A 20,106-nucleotide genomic window follows, 5' to 3' on the forward strand; every position below is an offset into this window, starting at 1 on the left:
GACGTATCCGAATCACGACTTGGTGTCTCTCCGCCCTCGGCGACCCGCAAAATTTTCTCCGTGTCAAAAGTATTAGAGAGGTTAGGTTATGCATGGGGAGGTGGCATGGCGGGCAAGCGGGCAAGCGGGCGGACAAGAGGGGACCATATCAGCGAACAATGGCAGAGTGGAAGGGACACAACAACAATATTACGCAGTGGGAAGGGGCAGAGAGTCAGTGACATGGTCTATACGGTGAACCTCAGGGCAGAAAGTACCGCAGGCCCATGGAACACACTTCTGGTTGTCGCAAGGGACAGGGGTTGCGACCAGGAAGGAGCTGCTGCGGTTCCATTGAAAGCAGTTCTCCACCATGCCACAGGTTCTACAGAAGCCCCACCCCAGTCTTCCTGCTGCTTTTTGCTGCTGAGTGAAAATAATCCAATCTTTCTGATTCGTCCGTTGGCCCGCGGTCGCCTTCGTCATAGCCGAGCAAACCCACTCTGGACTGCCCTGTTACTCTCCACAGTCCACACAGCAGCGCGGCAACCACCCACGTCCAGCCCAATTTGAGCCGAACACGCACCGTGAAGCAGATGAAGCGTGTGAGAGCGAGGGTGGGAGGTGCGACTTTTTTTTTACTGCCACCCCCAGCCGAAGACGTTGCTTTGCCGCCTTCTTCTACTACTTCCCATCTTCGCCGGACATCCTCTCCACCTTCTTATTTTCTTCCTCTTAATATTCTTTTTCTTTCCTCATCCCATCCTCTCACCAACAAAGTCCCCCTTCTTCAAGGCCAGGGCACTTGAGATACCCGTCCTCGAGCTTTATCACAGCTCTGACACTCTCCACTCATCTCAATTGAACAGTGTGGCAATTGCTCGCTGTTTCAACACCAACCATGTTGGCCTCACGACAGCTCCTGGGCTCTGTTGCCCGGGGCCGCACCGCCGCCAGTGCCTGCCTAGGACTGCGTCGGATGGCTACCGTTTCTGACTCTCCCCTTGATCGCAAGGTAAGACTATTCCGCCTCTTTGGCTGCTTGGCCACATCGTCGCGTCCGCAGGAGAGAGCACCATCGGCTCCTGCACGCTCAAACGTGTTCTTCCGCGGCAGAGCCTGTTGCTGACTCGTCAAAAACAGGTCAAGCAGAACATCCACGAGGAGGGCAACTTCATCAACTACAAGAAGATGTCTGAGAACCTTGCCGTTGTGCGCCAGCGTCTTAACCGCCCCCTCACTTACGCCGAGAAGATTCTCTACTCCCATCTCGACAACCCCCATGAGCAAGAAATTGAGCGTGGTGTGTCTTACCTAAAGCTTCGCCCTGACCGCGTTGCTTGCCAGGATGCCACCGCCCAGATGGCTATCTTGCAGTTCATGTCTGCTGGCATGCCCTCTGTTGCTAACCCCACCACTGTCCACTGTGATCACTTGATCGAGGCCCAAGTCGGTGGTGAGAAGGATCTTGCTCGTGCTGTCGGTATCAACAAGGAGGTTTACGACTTCCTGTCCTCTGCCTGCGCCAAGTACAACATCGGTTTCTGGAAGCCCGGTTCTGGTATCATCCACCAGATTGTTCTTGAGAACTATGCTTTCCCCGGTGGTCTGCTAATTGGAACTGACTCTCACACTCCCAATGCTGGTGGTCTCGGCATGTGCGCCATTGGTGTCGGTGGTGCTGATGCTGTCGATGTCATGGCCAACCTCCCTTGGGAGCTGAAGGCCCCCAAGGTCATTGGTGTTAAGCTCACTGGCGAGATGTCTGGCTGGACTACTCCCAAGGGTAAGTTCATTTCGCTCATTGTGGGTCGATGTTTGATGTGCTAACAAGCTCTAGATATCATTCTCAAGGTGGCTGGTATCTTGACTGTCAAGGGTGGTACCGGTGCCATTGTTGAGTACCACGGTCCTGGTGTTGACCAAATCTCCGCCACTGGTATGGGTACCATCTGCAACATGGGTGCTGAGATTGGTGCCACCACCTCCCTGTTTCCCTTCAACGGCCGCATGCACGACTACCTTGCTGCTACCAAGCGTAAGGACATCGGCGACTTTGCTAAGACCTACGCCAAGGAGCTCCGTGAGGACGAGGGCGCCGAATATGACCAGCTTATCGAGATCAACCTTTCCGAACTCGAGCCCCACATCAACGGTCCCTTCACCCCCGATCTGGCCACCCCTATCTCCAAGTTCAGCGAGGCTGTCAAGGCTAACAACTGGCCTGAGGAGCTCAAGGTCGGTCTGATCGGTTCCTGCACGAACTCTTCTTACGAGGACATGTCTCGCGCCGCCTCCATCGCTCGCGACGCCCTCGACCACGGCCTCAAGTCTAAGGCCATTTTCACCATCACCCCCGGCTCTGAGCAGATTCGCGCCACCATTGCCCGTGACGGTCAACTCCAGACCTTTGAGGAGTACGGTGGCATTGTCCTTGCTAACGCCTGCGGTCCCTGCATTGGTCAGTGGGATCGCCAGGACGTTAAGAAGGGCACCCCCAACTCCATCATCTCTTCCTACAACCGTAACTTCACGGGCCGTAATGACGGTAACCCTGCAACCCACTCTTTCGTCACCTCCCCCGATCTGGTCGTCGCCATGACTGTTGCCGGCAGTCTCCACTTCAACCCCCTCACCGACAAGCTTAAGGACAAGGACGGAAACGAGTTCATGCTGAAGCCTCCCTCTGGTGACGGTCTCCCCGTTCACGGATATGACCCTGGCCAGAACACCTACCAGGCCCCTCCCGCCGACCGTGGCTCCGTCAACGTTCAGGTTTCTCCCACCTCTGACCGTCTCCAGCTTCTCTCCCCCTTCGAGCCCTGGGATGGCAAGGATGTCAAGGACATTCCTATCCTCATCAAGGCCAAGGGCAAGACTACCACTGACCACATTTCCATGGCTGGTCCTTGGTTGAAGTACCGTGGCCACTTGGACAACATTTCCAACAACATGCTTATCGGTGCCATCAACGAGGCTAACGGTGAGGCCAACAAGGTCCTGAACTTCACCACTGGTGAGTGGGACGCCGTTCCTGCTGTTGCCCGTGACTACAAGGCCAAGGGCATCAAGTGGGTCGTTATTGGAGACTGGAACTACGGAGAGGGCTCTTCCCGTGAGCACGCTGCTCTTGAACCCCGTCACCTGGGTGGTCTTGCCATCATCACACGTTCCTTCGCTCGTATCCACGAGACCAACTTGAAGAAGCAGGGTATGCTTCCTCTCACCTTCTCTGACCCTGCCGACTACGACAAGATCAGGCCTGAAGACAAGGTCGACATCCTTGCTACTGAGCTCGAGGTCGGCAAGCCCTTGACCATGGTTGTCCACCCCAAGGATGGCAAGCCCTTCGAGGTTAAGCTTTCTCACACCTTCAACGCTCCCCAGATTGAGTGGTTCAAGAACGGCAGTGCTCTGAACACCATGGCCAAGGCCGCCGCCAAGTCATAAATGGAAATTGTTGCTCGTGCGATGAATGGGTTATGTGAATTGGATGGTGTAGGCGTACTTAATCTTTATTGCATGTTCTGGGGTGTCGGTCGGTATAACTAAAGTCAATGGCCGCGTCATGCCCTGTTTTTCTGGTTGGGCAATCATACCTCTGGGACTTTGTTTCTTTTACGTTATGTAGGCCAATGATTTTCTAGTCTGTACAAATTACAAAAGTTCAAAACAACCTCAATTCTAGCCCATCGTGATGACCCTACTAAACCTCCAGAAGACTTTTCGTTGCTGTATGCCAAGGCTTGATAATCGTGTATGCAGTGAATATTCCTAGTCACGTGACGATAAGCATCTGGCTGCGAAAGATATAATCCTTATCTGTTATTTTTGGCGTATTGCCCGAACAGGTCCGAGTGGTCAGAGGGCATGCGACAGTCTGTCTTCAATTTCCCAGTCGTCGCCAAATACGAGCGTGCTTGGTATTCAGGCCTCCTCTGTTGGCCGATCCTGCACGACGAAACTGCCGATCGAAGGACCGTACGATACCAGAGCGTAGCAATTGACTTTTGCAGAACCAAGCCCAAGTACTGCGCACAACTCTTTACAAAGTCAGACCCGGAGCAGTCGGCACCATGGCCTCAAACGTGACGTCCTTCAGCACGCTGCGGGCGCGGTCTTATATCCTTCGGCTGCCACTCTTCACACGCATCGTTCTCCTCATCATTGTGGCCGCCTGGCTTGCCAGTATACAGTCTGTCTGGGACGTTAAGCAATGGGGCGCGTTAATACCCGACCAACTGTCCTTTACATCCTGTCAGTCTGTCCTAAAATCCTCTTTTTGGTTTCATTTTAAGCTCAACTTCTGACGCGAGCGTAACGGCTCTAGCTTATCGAATGAATACTTATCCCTTCGTCCATACGAACTTCATCCATGTGGTCCTTAATTTGGTGGCCCTTACGCCGTTAATGGAACGATTCGAGGCGGAATTCGGGACACTGACTTCAATAGCGCTTTTCATCGGCCGTACGAGACCCCTATATACCACATGGAATATCGCTCAAAACTAAATACTGGCAGCACTATCGACAATCCCAGCCGTTACCTATGTTCTGATTGAGCGATTTCTCTTCAAAGGCAATGTTGCTGTTTTAGGTGCCAGGTAAAGATGAATCAGACACTGTGGTAAAAGTACTTGACAAAACTGACGCTGGACGTAATACAGCATATGGGTGTTCCTACTTCTCGGCATGGAGGCGATTCGCACCTATAAGACGAACCCCCATTTGACGATCGCTACGCATTCGATTCCTACATGGACGACTCCTTTGATTCTTATCCTAGTTGTCACGGCTCTTGTTCCTGGTACAAGTTTGCTGGGCCATCTGTGCGGCGTTCTGGTTGGGTATTTATGTAAGGCGGTCATAATATGAGTTTGGTGCCCCAGGACTAATACATGTTTTCAGTCGGCCTCGGATATTTAAAATTTCTGAGTCCGCCCGAGAAAGCTCTCCGCTGGGTCGAGTCGAAGTTGAATCTGTTAGGACGTCTCCCGCATTATGTGAGCGTGGACCAGAAGACATACGGCCGCTTCGGCGTATTGCCTTCCAATAACCACGCTCCCGGCGGCAGTGCGCCCATCGCTCTTGTGGGCAGTACACAGAGACTTGGCCCCTAATGGCCTAGGATGTACGGATGTATTATATGACTAGGCTATTAACCATCACAGGTAGGTTGCATCTCGGCTGGAGTCTGGAGTTCATCGTGGTCAAAGCAAATGAACATAGTCGGGTTGGTAAAGACTGGACATTGCCGTGTATTATTCTCTATTCTCGGGTGTCTGTTGTCGGACACAATCTTGCATTTGTTGCAGGCAGCATGTGCGAAGACTGGTGGCACTTGTAGCAATGCATAGACAGGCCAGTAAGGTCACTGGCCACGCCAAAAGATTCAAGTGATGGATTGATAGTACAAGCTATAGAGCTGAAGCCTCAAATTCCAAGCTGGCCAGTTATATGCGGTTTTATGTATAATTCTTACTTCCTGGTGGGATAGCTCCTTAACATCCTTTTTTGGACCTAGGCTATTTGATTGGAAGTGGTGAGTTGAACGTCTTAGAGGAGACGACACTGTAGGGCAGATTGCGTGGATGTTCCTATGGCCTTGAGGCCCTTACATTGGTGAATAAGCTTCGGCAGGTAGGCGCCCGGTTAACTGAATATCTGGACCCTCACTGCTGGGGTACAGGTACCTCTTCCGCCCCTCCCTACCTCAGGTACCTTGTTCAGCTACCAACAGCCCTGGAAGATGACGGTTGTCCTTCAACGAAACCAACGCGCCTGTACGCCGACCTGATTGTGCGATTGCGCAGCTTGCTGAAGCTGCCGCAGAAAAGCTTTCGCCATGTCGCGTTTGATAGGTTAGTGCAAAAATCCATTGATTCCATTCACTACGCATTTCTGACTGGAACCTTGCAGCTTCGGCTCTCTCTTTGCGACGCGATCCACGCATCCTCAAGCTCCCGCCCTACCTTTCCCTGGCCTGTATCCTCGGCGGTATTGCATGGCTTTTCCTGCTGCCACTGAATGACTACTCCAGACGGACCTACATCTCTGAAAATGCGTTGCTTCCTGGCCAAGTACACACTTACTTCGGTGGAAGCGATCAGAACGTCTTGCGGGCCTACAAGCATGAGGTGAATTCGGTCAAGGACAAGTCTAACTATGAGTAGGTCCACCAGCAGCTCCCGCACTACCTGGACGCAAGCTGATACATAGTCACACTAGGATCAACGACAAACTAGAAGAAATATTAAAGAATGTTGGCCTGAAGGTTGGCCGCCAGAACTACACATACGAGTCGGCCGGCGACATCTACTCAGGGGAGAATATATACGCCATTCTCCAAGCCCCACGTGGCGATGCGACAGAAGCAATCGTGTTGGTGGCAGCCTGGAAGACAGTCGATGGCCACTTCAACCAAAATGGCATCCCGCTAGCTTTGACCTTGGCACGGTATTTCAAGAGGTGGTCGCTATGGTCCAAGGATATCATACTAGTTATCCCTCCCGACAGTAGGACGGGTACCCAGGCTTGGGTAGACGCTTATCACGACTCTCACGACTCATCTCGCGTGAACTCTTTGCCTCTCAAGTCCGGTGCTTTGCAGGGTGCTATTGCCATCGACTATCCGCAGGAGCACCGCTTCGAATCCATTCACATCATTTATGACGGTATCAACGGACAGCTTCCAAACCTTGATCTCATCAACTCCGTCGTCAACATTGCCGGAGGACAAATGGGAATGGGAACCGCCATTCAGGAGATGTGGTCACATTCGGACAAGTATCAGGATCGACTGCGCACCATGCTTCGCGGCATGTTGAACCAAGGCCTTGGTCATGCCTCTGGTCCGCACAGTAGCTTCATTCCCTATCATGTGGACGCCGTCACTCTACAACCTTTTGGCGATGGTTGGCATGATGAAATGGGCATGGGCCGTACTGTTGAGGGTACGTTTCGTAGTCTGAACAACCTTCTCGAGCACCTTCACCAGAGCTTCTTCTTCTATCTTCTCATGCATAAGGAGAGATTCGTCAGCATTGGTACATATCTTCCAAGCGCTATGATCCTTGCTGCCAGCTTTACAATCACCGCAATTTCGTTGTGGGTGAAAAGCGGCCACCAGGAACAGGCACCGGCTGCTAAGGCTCTCGCCAACATCGGCTTATCCACAAAATCGCCGAAAGACACCGCAGGCGAGGATACACAAACGCCATCTGTTCCGGCAGTGGAGCGCGATCTGTTTCTGCCCCTTGGCGTCGTGGCCATCTGTCAGTTTCTGGGCGTTGTGCCGTTGTACATCTTCAACCACATGCCTGCAAACGTAAGTCTCGAGCATCTCCGATCCTCTATATGCTCTACTAATAGGTATCGCAGATGCTGTCAGGCGCATATACAACCTTTGCACTCACCAATTGCGCCTTGCCCTTTATGATTTCATCGCTGTTGACGTCTGTCTATAACCCCACTGTCCAGCAATATCAGCTGATCAAATCCTTCTCTCTTCTGTTGTTGGGAATGTTTCTATCTGCTCTAGCGACCCTCAACTTCTCTCTGGCCTTTCTCGTTGGCGTCATGGCGAGCCCGCTATCCTTCATGCAGCCTTGGCCGCGTCGTTCCGCCGTCCGTTGGGCTTGCGCCGCTTTTCTCCAACTTGCATCCCCAACGGCAGCCTTGTATTCAGTTTCTACATACTTCAGCATCAGCATTGGTGAGGTTCTGAAGGAGGCAGCGTTCGGTTGGGATGTTTGGGGCATGTACACTCCAGTCATTATCTGGGGTGTATGGTGGCCAGCGTGGCTCATGGGATCCGTCATTGTACTCGGGCAGCCCTCTTCGCAGGTCAGACGGTTGTAGATGGGTAGTTCGGTGTGCTACTAAGCATTACTTCAGAGGAGTTTTGGGGAAAATGGAATGATTAACAGTTAAACTTGGAACTAGCATATCGTGGAACGGGAGCCATAGCATTTGTCATCAAGATCATTTCGGCCCAGCGCAAAGGCCAGTTCTTCTTCCTCTCTAAGTCTAGTGGTGTACACTGCTCATCATTACCGAGCAATATGATGGACGCCATGGTATCTGTCCATAACCTCCCTTATTCCTTAAGCAGCCCAAACGTCGCCTCCTGCAGTCTCAATCCAGTTCCCAAGCTGGTTAACGCTCGAGTCCCAATCGAGCAGGCGCTGGCGCATGTTGGCAATCTGCTTCATGTCCAGTACCTTGGGCTGGACCCAGGTGATATGCGCCACCTCATCCACCTGGTCAATGTTTCCACGCAGAAGGCCTAAGCTCAACGCCTTCATGATCAGGTGTTCAATCTCGTCTGGTCGAACCTTGGTCTCCTGAGCGATGGTACTGAAGGACATGGCGCGATCGTGAGGGGGGCGACGAAAGACAGCCTCCGTCAGGGCAGCGAGATAGATTTTCTGTCGCAGGTGACCAGCATTCTCGTTTAGGAGCTCCTTGGAACGCATACGGCTGGAGAGTGCCTCAAAACCCTGGAGATCGCCTCGGTTGAAGGCGAAAAGCAGGTCGCGGAACCATGAGTCTTGGGTGTCCTTAAGGGCATCGAGAATGGGGTGCAGAAGCAGCTCGCCAAAATTGTAAATGGTATCAGACACCAATGCGGCGATGCTGAGGTGAAGTGCCCGTCTGTGGCGCTCCTGGGCTGTGAGAGAGTTGATATCGATGCAGGCAAGATAGAGAAGAGCGTTGCGATAGTAAGCTGCAAAATCCATTTTGCGCTACATTTACAGACCGATTAGCAACTTCTCTGAGCTCTCAAGTCCCGTGGTAAGTCTCACCTGGTAATAGTTGGCATTCGCGTCATAGAAGGCAGCATGGACAATAGTCTCGACCGAGTCGAAATTGTCCAGTATTCTCTCGGCCGAGTCGAGATCCTTCCTGGCGCCATCCATATCCTCGAGGTTCAGCTTTACTCTAGCAACAGCAACAGATGCATATACCAAGGCATCTTGTGAGTTCTCGTTATCGACCTTCTTCGCAACACCTTGGAGGAACGTAAGGCGTTCTTCGTCATCTGCCAGGTCCAAGTCAGTCAAACTGTGCTGCCTGTTCACGTCTCAAAGCCACTTACCTTTGCATTCTGTAGCAGCCTTCAAGGCCAGGTCGACAAGCTTCAGCTGGTTGATTTTGTCCGCGAACTTAAGAATGAAGACCTTGTAGAAGGAGAGCCGCTGCGGCTTGCTGCCTGGGTGGCTAAAGAACTGGCCAAGGGCATCGGTAAGCTGGTGCCAAAGTTTTCGCTCCCAGTAATTCTCAAACTCCAGAACAAGGTGCTGAAGCTCTTCGGGTGCCTCATCGCGCTGCTCCGCAAGGAAATCAGGAATTGTGTCGACGTTCATTTTGGTAGAGGTTGAGGTTGAGGCTCGATTGGTGGGGGGAGGCAGGAGCTTCAAGGTACCCGGAATGACGACACAATCGTGGGCAGACGATATAAATCGCAGCTATCTCGTAAATTTTGAGTTCCACAAGCTGATTTACAAACGTTTAAAGAGCGTTTGCTTCTCGTCGGTGTTATGAAGCCGGAAGGTTCGTCTTTGTAGATATGTGGATGTGTTGATGAATGCAAGCTCCGGAGCGGAGGGACGATGCACACAACGCGGCTAGCTAGCAGCCTGGTCAGTCAGCCACTACGTACCTACCTTAGCACGCATTGACGTCTGGGGGTGTTCCCTTACCTAAGCTGGATAATGGGGTCCTCGGGATGTTGCAGCCAATGATTGTTTTTCCGATCCTATGACCATGGAAGGTCCGTGCTTTCCACGTGACCCTCTTCCCTTCTCTCCGGGATTCTGGATCAAGCTCGCTGCTTTGGAGCTTTTGGCTTGTGTTGAAGCATTCAATTGCCAGTCAATTGGGAGGCCACCGCACTATTTCGTTGCTGTCTCGATATCTGACAATGGCCTCCTTTCCGACCGCCGTGCGGTCAACCCAGAAGGTTGCGCACAATGTCCTGAGAAGGCAGCCTATCTCTGATGTCGCCATCACCAGGACTGGCAAGCCTATCCTGCGAACCCAGGGCGGAAGGTGAGCAAACCGATCAATTGTGACGTACAAGAACGATGCTGACCAACTATCCTTCTCAGACACTCCCTCGGTGGTATGCGTAATCCTATTCGATCACGGAAAGGCTCATCTAAGAACGATTTACAGGACACACTGCGACGGTATTTGGCGCAACGGGCCAGGTTGGACGATATATCGTGAACAGACTTGGTAGGAGCTAAGTATCTCCGCATGCGGCGACTCATCTAACCGTATGTGACAGCCCGTCAAGGATGCACCGTTGTAATTCCCTTCCGTGAGGAAATGGCCAAGCGCCATCTTAAGGTCGCTGGTGACCTTGGCCGAGTTGTCTTCATTGTACGATCTTTCTGTAATATCAAGCTTTGATGGGGAGCAACAACTAAAGTTGACGGCAGGAATACGACCTTCGAAACACCCAGTCTATTGAAGAAAGTGTTAGACACTCGGATGTGGTTTACAACTTGGTTGGCCGAAACTACCCTACTAAGTAGGTTATCCTGACAATCCAGAGTTGGTAGTAGTGGCTAAGATTGCGCATAGGAACTTTTCTTTGGAGGATGTCCACGTTGAGGGAACTGAGCGCATAGCCGAGGCTGTGGCCAAGTATGACGTGGATCGGTTCATTCATGTCTCCAGCTATAACGCCAGCTTGGACTCACCCTCTGAGTTCTATCGTACCAAGGTCGAGCAACTCGCAGCGATGCACCATTGATACTGAGCTAATCACCTGTATAGGCCCGCGGAGAGCAGGTTGCCCGCAGCATTTACCCCGAGACCACCATCGTCAGACCGGCGCCGGTCTTCGGCTTTGAGGACAACCTCCTCCTTAAGCTTGCTAGTGTCATGAACCTCTTCACCGCCAACAACATGCAAGAGAGATTCTGGCCCGTCCACGTGCGTCCTCATGAATGACTTTCATTTTCACTTGAAATCTAACAACCGCAGTCCATCGACATCGGTCAGGCTCTAGAGCTGATGCTCTACGATGACAGCACGGCAGGCCAGACTTTTGAGCTCTACGGTCCTAAGAATTACTCGATGGCCGAGATTGCCGAGTATGTTGACCGTGAAATCTTCAAGAAGCGCCGCCACATCAATGTCCCCAAGAAGATTCTCCAGCCTGCTGCCGCACTCCTGAACAAATACCTTTGGTGGCCCACCATGTCCGCCGACGAAATCGAGCGTGAGTTTATTGATCAGGAGATCGATGAGACGGCCAAGACCTTCAAGGACCTTGGCATGGAGCCTGGTGACATTGCCAAGTTCACATACCACTACCTGGTAAGATTAATTAGGAGTTTTTTCCGGGGATATCAAATGCTAACTATGTTGTAGCAAGGATTCCGCAGCGGTAACTTCTACGACCTTCCCCCAGCGACTGAGAAGGAGAAGAGAGAGGAGCGCAAGTACTTGCACGTTCTCGACGACCAGTAAGCCTGGATTCTATTTGTTTAAGGGGGTTGATTCTGGGCCAGCCAATCGTTTAGAGTGTAAATAGTAGTCAGCTAGACAGTTGCAAAAGTCGAGGAATCCATGTACAGTTTTGAATGTATCTTGTACGAAAATTTTGTCTTAAATGTGACGAATGGGTTGCTACTGTAGTTGTTTGCTATAGCCTACAAAGGAGGAAAGTTAATTCGTGCTAGCTGATTCGTTGAGGGTCACCTAGACTCATAAGCCTCAAACTGGGTCCTCCACACACACTCATCAACGCCCTATCTCATCCTGCAATTGTTCCACCGTGTTCGCCAGCAGTCGTACTGCTACAACTGATAACCGCCCATTTTTGTATCACTTTACATACAGCCTAGGGAAAAATTCAACATGACGAACTCTGACAGCGACGATGAGCCCCTGTGAGTTGTTCCTCCACAGCATCCGAAATTTTCGCAGCAGGAGCACCAACCCCACCAAGCAACAAGCCAGCGCGAGCCGTCGCAGAAAGGAACTAACACATGACACAGCACACTCTCCTCGCACGCCCTTGCGGCACTAGCCGAGTTCAATGCCGAAAAAGATGCTCACCAAGAGAAGTTTGAGAAACTCAAGGCCCAAGCCGAGGCCAATGCCGCGGGCGGAGCCCCTCTATCAATGGAGGCTTTCACTGAAGACTGGAACGAGTCGCAGTTCTGGGTATGACTGACCTTACCACGAGAATGACCAAGAGCCAATACTCATTGAGAGATCCTTTAGTATTCCGATGAAACAGCAAAATCAATTGCTGGTCAGCTTCTTGAGGGAGCTGATGAGGGAACCACCATTGGCGTTGTCTCTGCGCCGAGTGTGTTTGTTGCTCTGCGAAACTTGTTGGTACGTTTATAAATGCCGTGGCTGCCTATTATATTCCATAACATCATCCCCTTGGCAGGCGTGGACTAATCTGGGACAGAACGCGCGCGGCCAGGCACAAGGACGGCCGAAGGTAGTTCTCCTGGAGCACGACATGCGCTTCAATGTTTTCCCCGAATTTGTCTTCTACGATTTCCAACAACCTTTCAAGCTCCCAGGTAAGACTGTTCCCCAGACACATAAACCCGTACCTTGAATTAAACAGTCCGCTGACTGCAACGACTGCTCAGCCGAGCTCAAGAGCGCCGTCGACCGTATTGTATGCGACCCGCCCTTCCTCAGCGAGGACTGCCAGACCAAGGGTAAGAGAGCCACCAGTTGTATAAGCCCTTGCCGGAAATCATGCCTGCTAACAACTCTGCAGCCGCCATGACAGTGCGGTGGATGATGAAGCCCGACGTAGCCTCGAAGGGACGGGTAATTGTGTGCACCGGTGAAAGGATGGAGAACCTAGTTACCAAAGTATACAAGGCCTTCGGTGTCAAGACCACGACCTTTGAACCGAAGCATGCCAGGGGTCTGAGCAATGAGTTTTACTGCTATGCCAATTTCGAGTGCAAAGACTGGAAATGGCGGATGGAAGCGAGTTGATGAAGACGCAATATCCCTTCTCAGATATCCAAGTACTGAAGCATCGAGGGCAACACCTAGATGAACTAATAGTACATTCGCTGATTTCTCGCTTTTCTACACAAAGACGGTTTCCTGATCGCCAGGTATATGATGCTAATGCCTACCATCCAATGCGGTTCTGTCTGCCGGACCCAAGCCCCAAATTGATGTGAGACCACGATTCTTTCCAACGCCGACATAATGCTAGTCCACATACTCTCCCTTTCGACCGCCACTATCAGTCTGGGCCATTGCCTCTCCTTGTCGGTATCATTCATAAAATGCTCAGCATAAGGCGCGCCGTTCGTTCATCTTCTTACGAAAGAGAACGAATAATATAAAAGAGTAGGTAAGGCTGCGTACTGAGGACATCTGACTTGGATGCCATCTCGACTTTGTGATCGTTGAATTTAAACCACTATGGTAGAGTCAGCCGACGTGTTCAAGACATTCGCAGCTTGGTACTTGCCTGGTCGCCTACTCGGCAGTAAGATACGTAATGGCCTGTTTGTCGGACTCAGTTTTCATCACCTATACTCTTTTTTTTCCGTAGTTGACTTACCGGTATCAATCTCACCAACATGAACAACAACACTGAGCAGGTCGTACGTGCAAGATCTACCTAGCTCGACCGCATCCTTTGCTTCGGCACCCCTGCCTCTACTCGTATATGGCAACATGTTGAGCTGCAAAGGGAAATTAACCACCGTATCGATCTTTGATGGCGCTCTGTCGTGGCGACCCTGCTTGTACTCGAAGCGCTTTTCAAAATTGTAAGTACCATCCATTTTCTGAGGCCCAGGGTCTATCACAAACCTTCAGCTGAATAGCAAGCACGTTAGGCAGACGCTTAATGCTGGTGTTTCTTCGTGCTTGCTGCATCCCGTTGCAGTTGTGGCAACGATACTCGCACTTATCATACTTAACGTATTCTTCATCTAGGCATTCTTGTAGCGTCAAGCTTGGAATCTTCTGGCCGCCCTTTTTTCTCTTGTGGGCCATATTCTCAAGCCCCAAGCTCAGATCAAGGAACGACTGCACAGTATTTGTTACCCCGCTGCAGTTTTGGCATGTCGTGGAGCTTTGCAGCTTGCCATAAAATGTCTGGTGAATGATGCAGTTGCAACTGTGCTCACTACCGGTCTCTGGTTTTTTGCCATCTCCGTTACGTTCATGTAGCTCCTCGGCGAGGAACTGAAAGAACTCGTGGGCGTCTTGCTCCTTTGTGGTTACGAGGTTTTCAAACGCCTTCTTCTCCGAGATCCAGAATCCAGAGAGAATACTTGCCGCCGTGAAACCGTTAGTATTTTCAACGGCATAGAAGTCTTGGAACATGTCATCCATTGCGCAGCTCAAGCAGTTAGGTACGCCGCAGTCGTTGCTTTGGTGTCCATCACTGAGGTAAAAATTACGCAGCAGCGGATTATGAAGAAAGCTCTGCAGCACCACGTTCTGGTAGCAAGTGGCGCCAGCGTTATAAATGCCCCGCAAACCGTTAGCCTTGCAAGAGGCTGTTGTTGTGTTTGTAGAGATGTAGAGGGGGTTGTCCTTGATGCTGTCAGAGAACATTTCATCATGCTTTCTCTTACGGCCTGTGACAATCGTTAATGTAAGTCTGGCAAACAAGGACCAGATGAGATGATGACAACTAAGTCAGAGGATTCGTATATCATATCTAACTTACTTGAAAAAGTTCCAGTGCCCATCTTCCGCACACGTAGTTCCTCGAGTGTAGGATCCCAGACTAAGTCATCACATATCTGGCAATAGAGGGCGCCACTGCGAGAATCAACATCTAGAAAAGTTAGCGATTGCCATAGCTGGGGGTTGAGAGTTTTTTGAGCGGTGTGTGCATACAAAAGCGATGTTGTTTTTTTGTGCCGTGCTTCAGACGGTCCTCTTCAGTCACTATCGTCGAGCACTGGAGGCAAAGATAGTTGGAGGTGAGGGAAGTCATAACCAGGCCGTCCGCGTTCTTGGATGTCTGTGGTACAATGGGGGTCTGCTCAAAGATGTTTTTCAGAATCATCTTATAATGATATACAGACAAGTTCATGGCATCCTGGGACTGCGAAAACATCCTTTGGACATGCTCTACGATCAGTTAGCGTTGTCCATACAGTCGCATAAAAGGCCGCAAGTTGAAGGGCCTACGAACCACAACCAAATACTGGTGTACCAGGGACTGGTGACTTGACCCTGGCCGTCTTTGGAGACATTGGTGTTGTTGGTCGCGCCGACATCTTGACGTGTGGATATCCGACTGGCCCGTCGTCGATCGATTTATGCTTCTATTCTAGCGAGGCCTCTTTCGTTGTTTAGGGGCAGTATCGGTGGTATTTCCTTTGGGCTGTAGGGTTGAGACGGCTGGAAAACAGTTGATCGCGATGCAAAGGATACTGAGGCCGTTGACGATGGGCAGGAGGGTGGTCGCAGAACTGCAACGGCTGCAGGTGGAACTACACAGTAGAACCTGGGGCAATGGCAAGAACTATCAGCTTTAATGATTCTTGTTCAACTGAAACTCGGAAAATTCAGCGGAGTATTCACCTCTACTAAAAGCCAATATAGTGAAGCTAAGGTTCGTTGCGTTATGGGCCAGGGTTTGTTTTGTCGCGCTGATTGATGGTGTTCAAGCCGCTCAATGGCGCAAGTCAGGAGTTGAAAGGTGCCGCTGCTCACGAGATAACAATCCAAGGGTCTCAAGGCGACGAGATGAGGAGAAAATCCGACTCGGAGTGCAGCAATCGAATGACACTTGGAGATCAACGGGCAAGAGCGATTCGCGGGTTGGACAATCCCTGGAAGATGGAAATGTTGGAGCTGACGCCGTGTGCACAGACAAGAATAGCCTTTGGTCGTACCAGAGCAAGAGCGGCCAACAGCAATAATTCCAGCTTATCGGCACCTGATCGGGGGATACTCTTATCGATAAGGACATGCCTTATCCGCGTGCCGCAATGCCCCTGAATTCCTACTCACAACACTGGCTTTCAGGGCTCAAGAGGGAACTTTTTAGTGGAGATGGCCGGGATCAAGGCGGGCCAGGAAAGGTGAGGTCACTGGTATCGCAACCAATGGATTCACTGCTCGAGTTACACCGGATGGTTCCGTTCGCTCGCCTATCTTCCCATTAATCAACAGCACTGTTTGCTTAAGTAAGCCATCCCATTTCCCCATTCCCAGCTACTCATAATCAACCTCGGCATCTTGGCTGCGACCCCTCGATTGCGTTATAGTGTACCACAGCTTGGTTTACTCGTATCCTGATACTCCAATTCCGTATCCCCACTCCTTCTTCTTCATTGTGACATTAACAAAAACGTGTGTATGAGATGAGCTGGGGTACGTTTCGAAGCGTATTTTCAACTTGTTACTTAAAAACAGCTGGTCTGTGACTAAGACGACCATACTGCTACCCAACAAACGGTCACATATATATCAACTCTATCACCCACACAAGCAACGTCAAAATGGCCACTCAGCTCGCTTCACTGCCCGAGGTCGAGCGCCTCAGTCCGGTCTGCATTCGTATCTTGGGCGGCAACCCGGGTAAATTCACACTACAAGGTACAAACACATATCTGCTTGGCCGGGGCAATCGTCGCATATTGATTGATACCGGCGAGGGCATGCCGTCCTGGATAACAGCTCTCAAATCCACCCTGGAAAAGGAGCAGGCCACCATTGAGACTGTTCTGATCACACATTGGCACCGAGACCATCAGGGTGGCATTCGACATCTGCTGGACCTTTACCCGGATTCTAAAATATTCAAGAACCAGCCCGACGAGAGCCAATTGGACATCGAGGATGGTCAAAAGTTCGTCGTCGACGGAGTCAGCCTCACGGCTGTCTTCACTCCGGGACACACGGTGGACCATATGGTCTTTGTATTGGAGGAGGAGGACGCCATGTTTACAGCAGACAATGTGCTGGGCCAAGGAACAGCGGTGTTCGAAGACCTAGCGACATACCTCAACAGCCTGGAGAAAATGCGGCATCTGTTCAAGGGCAGAGCGTACCCAGGTCACGGGCCGGTAATTGATAGTGGCCCAGCTAAGATTTCCGAGTATATCAACCACAGAAAAACAAGAGAGGAGCAGGTTATCCGTACGCTACGGACTCAAAGAGATGTTGATGCCGCAGAGGGCCGGCCAGACGCATGGACACCCATGGAGCTGGTTAAGATTATATATCACGACGTCCCAGAGGAATTGCATGTTCCAGCATGTAGCGGAGTTATACAAATTCTCAACAAGCTTGAGAAGGAAGAAAGAGTCTCACAAAGCGATGAAAGATGGATATGGAAGGATAGATCATCTCTGTAGTTTGGGTTGAGAAATGCTGGGACGGGTAGTGGGTTATGTGCGAGCCTTGGACGGGGACGGGAGCCCGCGATCGCGATATGGTATGTCTTGAAGGGGTCACACGTACGAAGCTGAAGCATCAGGCGGGGTAATCGTACGCTCTCAGGCTGTCAATCGTATCATGATAGCACCAGGCAGGCTCCACGACGAGGAACGGAAGACGATGTTAAAGTCGTGCGGTTTTATTTTTATTTTATTTTTAATACCTTTGAAAAATTCGTGCAGGCGTGGGTCGCGGCTTTCTGTTGTTTTGGCAAGGCTGGCACGGCTGGCACTTGGCCAAGGGTTGATGAGGCAAGACCAGCGAGCAGGGCACCCGGAAGGTTCGGACAAGCCACGCTGTAATGGAGCGGAAGTGCGGGATGACGTTGAACGTGTGACAGAACAGGGTAACAGTGGGTCAGGACTTTAATGCAATGGAGCTTTTATCGGATTTTGTACGGAGCAGTCAGGACTTTGCCTTATTATTACTTCTCACTAGATGGCAACTAAACAGGAGGTAACTGCATGGATACTTTAACCATCCATCAGTCCTGCTGTGAGTGCGCTATAAAGAACAATGAGCACCGGGGGGAACAGATTCGTGCGTAAGGTAGATACCTACTTTGTTGAGATGGAGCCGATGTGGTAATGTCAACATGAGGCTCTCAAATGAGGCGAGTAGGATATGAAGCATAGGTTTCTCGTGTTGGGGGGACATCCCAAGGGTCTTTAACAATATCGAAACATCGGCGCTGGCCGCTTTACTTTCATGGAAGTTTTTTTTTTTTTTTTTTTTTTTTTCAGTTTTTGAACCCATGCGCTCTCTATTAGGTAGTGTAAGGTGGGATCTATTATCTGGGTTCCGTGTAGGCGTCCTTCAACCTGGGCCCGACAAGACTGTTGAGACATGGGTTCGATATTGAGGTGGCTGCAGATTGCGATCCCGTGACCGATGCGGGTCGGACTCCGTGGTGACTCCGGTGTCCACGGGAGCGAAGAAGGAAAAAAGAAAGGAGCCCACAACGTGGTGTGGAGCAGCCATGGGATGGCGGGATCACGATTTTGATGGACGGATCGGAGGCAAGGATTCGGGCTGGTGGATATTAAAGTGGTTTAGCGGGTGGTGGGAACAGTGAGGTTAATCACTAAGTAGCCATTATTGCTTTCCTCTTTGTCTACTCTACACTTCTTTTTTTTTTTTTCTCGTCCCCCTCCGTTTATCCATCACATGTCTCAGTCATACCAAGAGACGATTTGCTCCTTGCATTAGTAATGTGGCTCTTCAATGAGTATTGCGTGAGGCAGGCTCGCTTATTTGCTGGTGCCGTGTAAGCGGTTGTTGGTGTGGCAGTTGTTTGTACAACTGCCAGTAAGTACCATGTGGAGGTGGTTGTGGTGGTGGTGGTGTAAGACGGACACCACAAACTGCCGTCAGCTGGTACTTGGTTGGTATTACAAGCAGCGACGTCTGCATTGGTTTTGCCAACACCAGCTCTCGCCCGTAATCGCTGTTTCTGCATCGCTTTTGAACACCATGATCTGGCTATTGATGGTTCTTGGCTGCGTGGACAGCCTTGAGATTTCTATACATAATTATCTACATACGGTGTCATCACATGCTGCATTCAACGAGCAAAGTCCGAGGCACTGCAGGTGCCGTTCAGACGATATGTGTCTGATGAGCATATCCAACGTCTGAGGTTGATGTTTGCAGATACACACGCATCCCTACAAATGGGCTGACCGGCTCCAATCTTGTAGAGCGCCTCGTGGTCACGATGCTTCTTTTTATTTGGCTCATTCTGGATCTGATGTGGAACTGATTACATACGTATGAGTAGGTCGAGAATGCAACGAATGCATGCATTGGTCGTTCGAATTCTTCGCGGCCCACGGCGGAGCTTCGGACAACCGACCAACAACTAGCGTCGCCGTCCAGTGTCGTTACTTTCGCGTTTCCCGCGTCGGCCGGCACTTCTGATGAATAAAGACCGACCGCCCTTTGAGCCTGGTTTGCAAGCGTTGTTGGCATTGCCTTGTCGTCTCCACCTTCCTGGCGCCATGTACACGACGCAGTACGGGATACCTCGCAAGTACAACTTCCTTTCCACATGTAAGGTATGGATGACATCCATGACACTGCATTAGCGCGCGTCTCCCGTGTGACTCAAATGCATATCTGATGCGAGTAGTATAGCCCAACCGACAGAAGAGGCGCCACGGTGACAAAGCTAGAATCTTACGTGGAATGGGGGCGGGGGCCGGCTGTTGTCGGACATTGATTTTATCACCGCCGGGATTTGACAACCGAACATTATCGAAGTCAAGAAGGAGCAAGTCAACAGACCTTGGGAAGCGGTAGGCGGCTCTCAAAACTTGGCGGACCCAAGGCTACCTTTAATGCTCACGCAATCAGTCAATGTAAACTCCCCGCTGGTCCCGACAGAGTCACAAACGGTCTGCATGCCCATGCATGCCCATGCATGTGGTCCAGGCCCAAGACGCGTGTTCCCATTTCTCATTCTTTTTTGCTTTTTCCTTTTCCTTCCTGGGCACGGTTCATGATGGACCGCCGTTGCGTCGATTTTGTCCTTTTCCCCTCCCATCTCCCCAGACCCCAATGACAAAAGCCAAAAGCGAAGGACTTGCGGTGGATGAGAGAAACATATATGGAAGCATCAAGTGCTGCTTCAGGAAAATACAACTGGTCCAAGTTACTCCATGTCTTGCGTCATTTTGTGCAAACACCAAAGTACCATGC

At 51.0% G+C, this 20,106-nt stretch overlaps 8 protein-coding genes across 8 annotated transcripts; 5 read left to right on the forward strand and 3 right to left on the reverse strand.

Moving 5' to 3' along the window:
* Positions 1–880: 880 nt before the first annotated feature.
* On the forward strand, positions 881–3,429 carry CTRU02_208908 (Aconitate hydratase, mitochondrial protein 2; the record flags this gene model as incomplete). The annotated part of the gene is made up of 3 exons (XM_036726141.1): positions 881–994; positions 1,093–1,765; positions 1,820–3,429. 3 exons carry the CDS (start codon positions 881–883, stop codon positions 3,427–3,429), a joined length of 2,397 nt encoding a protein of 798 aa, XP_036582334.1.
* A 626-nt stretch (positions 3,430–4,055) lies between these two features.
* CTRU02_208909 (rhomboid protein 2) lies at positions 4,056–5,099 on the forward strand (the record flags this gene model as incomplete). Its single annotated transcript, XM_036726140.1, has 5 exons — positions 4,056–4,236; positions 4,310–4,447; positions 4,502–4,583; positions 4,647–4,834; positions 4,888–5,099. 5 exons carry the CDS (start codon positions 4,056–4,058, stop codon positions 5,097–5,099), a joined length of 801 nt encoding a protein of 266 aa, XP_036582333.1.
* A 725-nt stretch (positions 5,100–5,824) lies between these two features.
* Positions 5,825–7,417, forward strand: CTRU02_208910 (rhomboid protein 2; the record flags this gene model as incomplete). Its single annotated transcript, XM_036726139.1, has 3 exons — positions 5,825–5,840; positions 5,899–6,148; positions 6,208–7,417. The coding sequence occupies 3 exons, from the start codon at positions 5,825–5,827 to the stop codon at positions 7,415–7,417; spliced, it is 1,476 nt and encodes a 491-aa protein (XP_036582332.1).
* A 667-nt stretch (positions 7,418–8,084) lies between these two features.
* Positions 8,085–9,347, reverse strand: CTRU02_208911 (proteasome regulatory particle subunit; the record flags this gene model as incomplete). The annotated part of the gene is made up of 3 exons (XM_036726138.1): positions 8,085–8,726; positions 8,787–9,022; positions 9,080–9,347. The coding sequence occupies 3 exons, from the start codon at positions 9,345–9,347 to the stop codon at positions 8,085–8,087; spliced, it is 1,146 nt and encodes a 381-aa protein (XP_036582331.1).
* A 557-nt stretch (positions 9,348–9,904) lies between these two features.
* On the forward strand, positions 9,905–12,972 carry CTRU02_208912 (nadh-ubiquinone oxidoreductase 39 kda; the record flags this gene model as incomplete). The annotated part of the gene is made up of 15 exons (XM_070205171.1): positions 9,905–10,032; positions 10,092–10,105; positions 10,159–10,221; positions 10,274–10,368; positions 10,428–10,519; positions 10,573–10,714; positions 10,768–10,926; positions 10,978–11,313; positions 11,368–11,462; positions 11,844–11,888; positions 11,997–12,165; positions 12,226–12,342; positions 12,422–12,539; positions 12,612–12,683; positions 12,746–12,972. 15 exons carry the CDS (start codon positions 9,905–9,907, stop codon positions 12,970–12,972), a joined length of 1,872 nt encoding a protein of 623 aa, XP_070061246.1.
* A 337-nt stretch (positions 12,973–13,309) lies between these two features.
* Positions 13,310–15,236, reverse strand: CTRU02_208913 (ubiquitin carboxyl-terminal hydrolase 2; the record flags this gene model as incomplete). The annotated part of the gene is made up of 7 exons (XM_036726136.1): positions 13,310–13,411; positions 13,463–13,497; positions 13,556–13,763; positions 13,810–14,585; positions 14,678–14,794; positions 14,851–15,087; positions 15,152–15,236. 7 exons carry the CDS (start codon positions 15,234–15,236, stop codon positions 13,310–13,312), a joined length of 1,560 nt encoding a protein of 519 aa, XP_036582329.1.
* Positions 15,237–16,466: 1,230 nt separating this feature from the next.
* On the forward strand, positions 16,467–17,324 carry CTRU02_208914 (metallo-beta-lactamase domain-containing protein; the record flags this gene model as incomplete). Its single annotated transcript, XM_036726134.1, has 1 exon — positions 16,467–17,324. The coding sequence occupies one exon, from the start codon at positions 16,467–16,469 to the stop codon at positions 17,322–17,324; it is 858 nt and encodes a 285-aa protein (XP_036582328.1).
* A 487-nt stretch (positions 17,325–17,811) lies between these two features.
* On the reverse strand, positions 17,812–18,003 carry CTRU02_208915 (uncharacterized protein; the record flags this gene model as incomplete). The annotated part of the gene is made up of 2 exons (XM_036726135.1): positions 17,812–17,910; positions 17,968–18,003. 2 exons carry the CDS (start codon positions 18,001–18,003, stop codon positions 17,812–17,814), a joined length of 135 nt encoding a protein of 44 aa, XP_036582327.1.
* Positions 18,004–20,106: the final 2,103 nt, after the last annotated feature.

This window comes from Colletotrichum truncatum, assembly GCF_014235925.2.
Source record: "Colletotrichum truncatum strain CMES1059 chromosome Unknown Contig_0005, whole genome shotgun sequence".
Taxonomy (NCBI): Eukaryota; Fungi; Ascomycota; class Sordariomycetes; order Glomerellales; family Glomerellaceae; genus Colletotrichum; species Colletotrichum truncatum.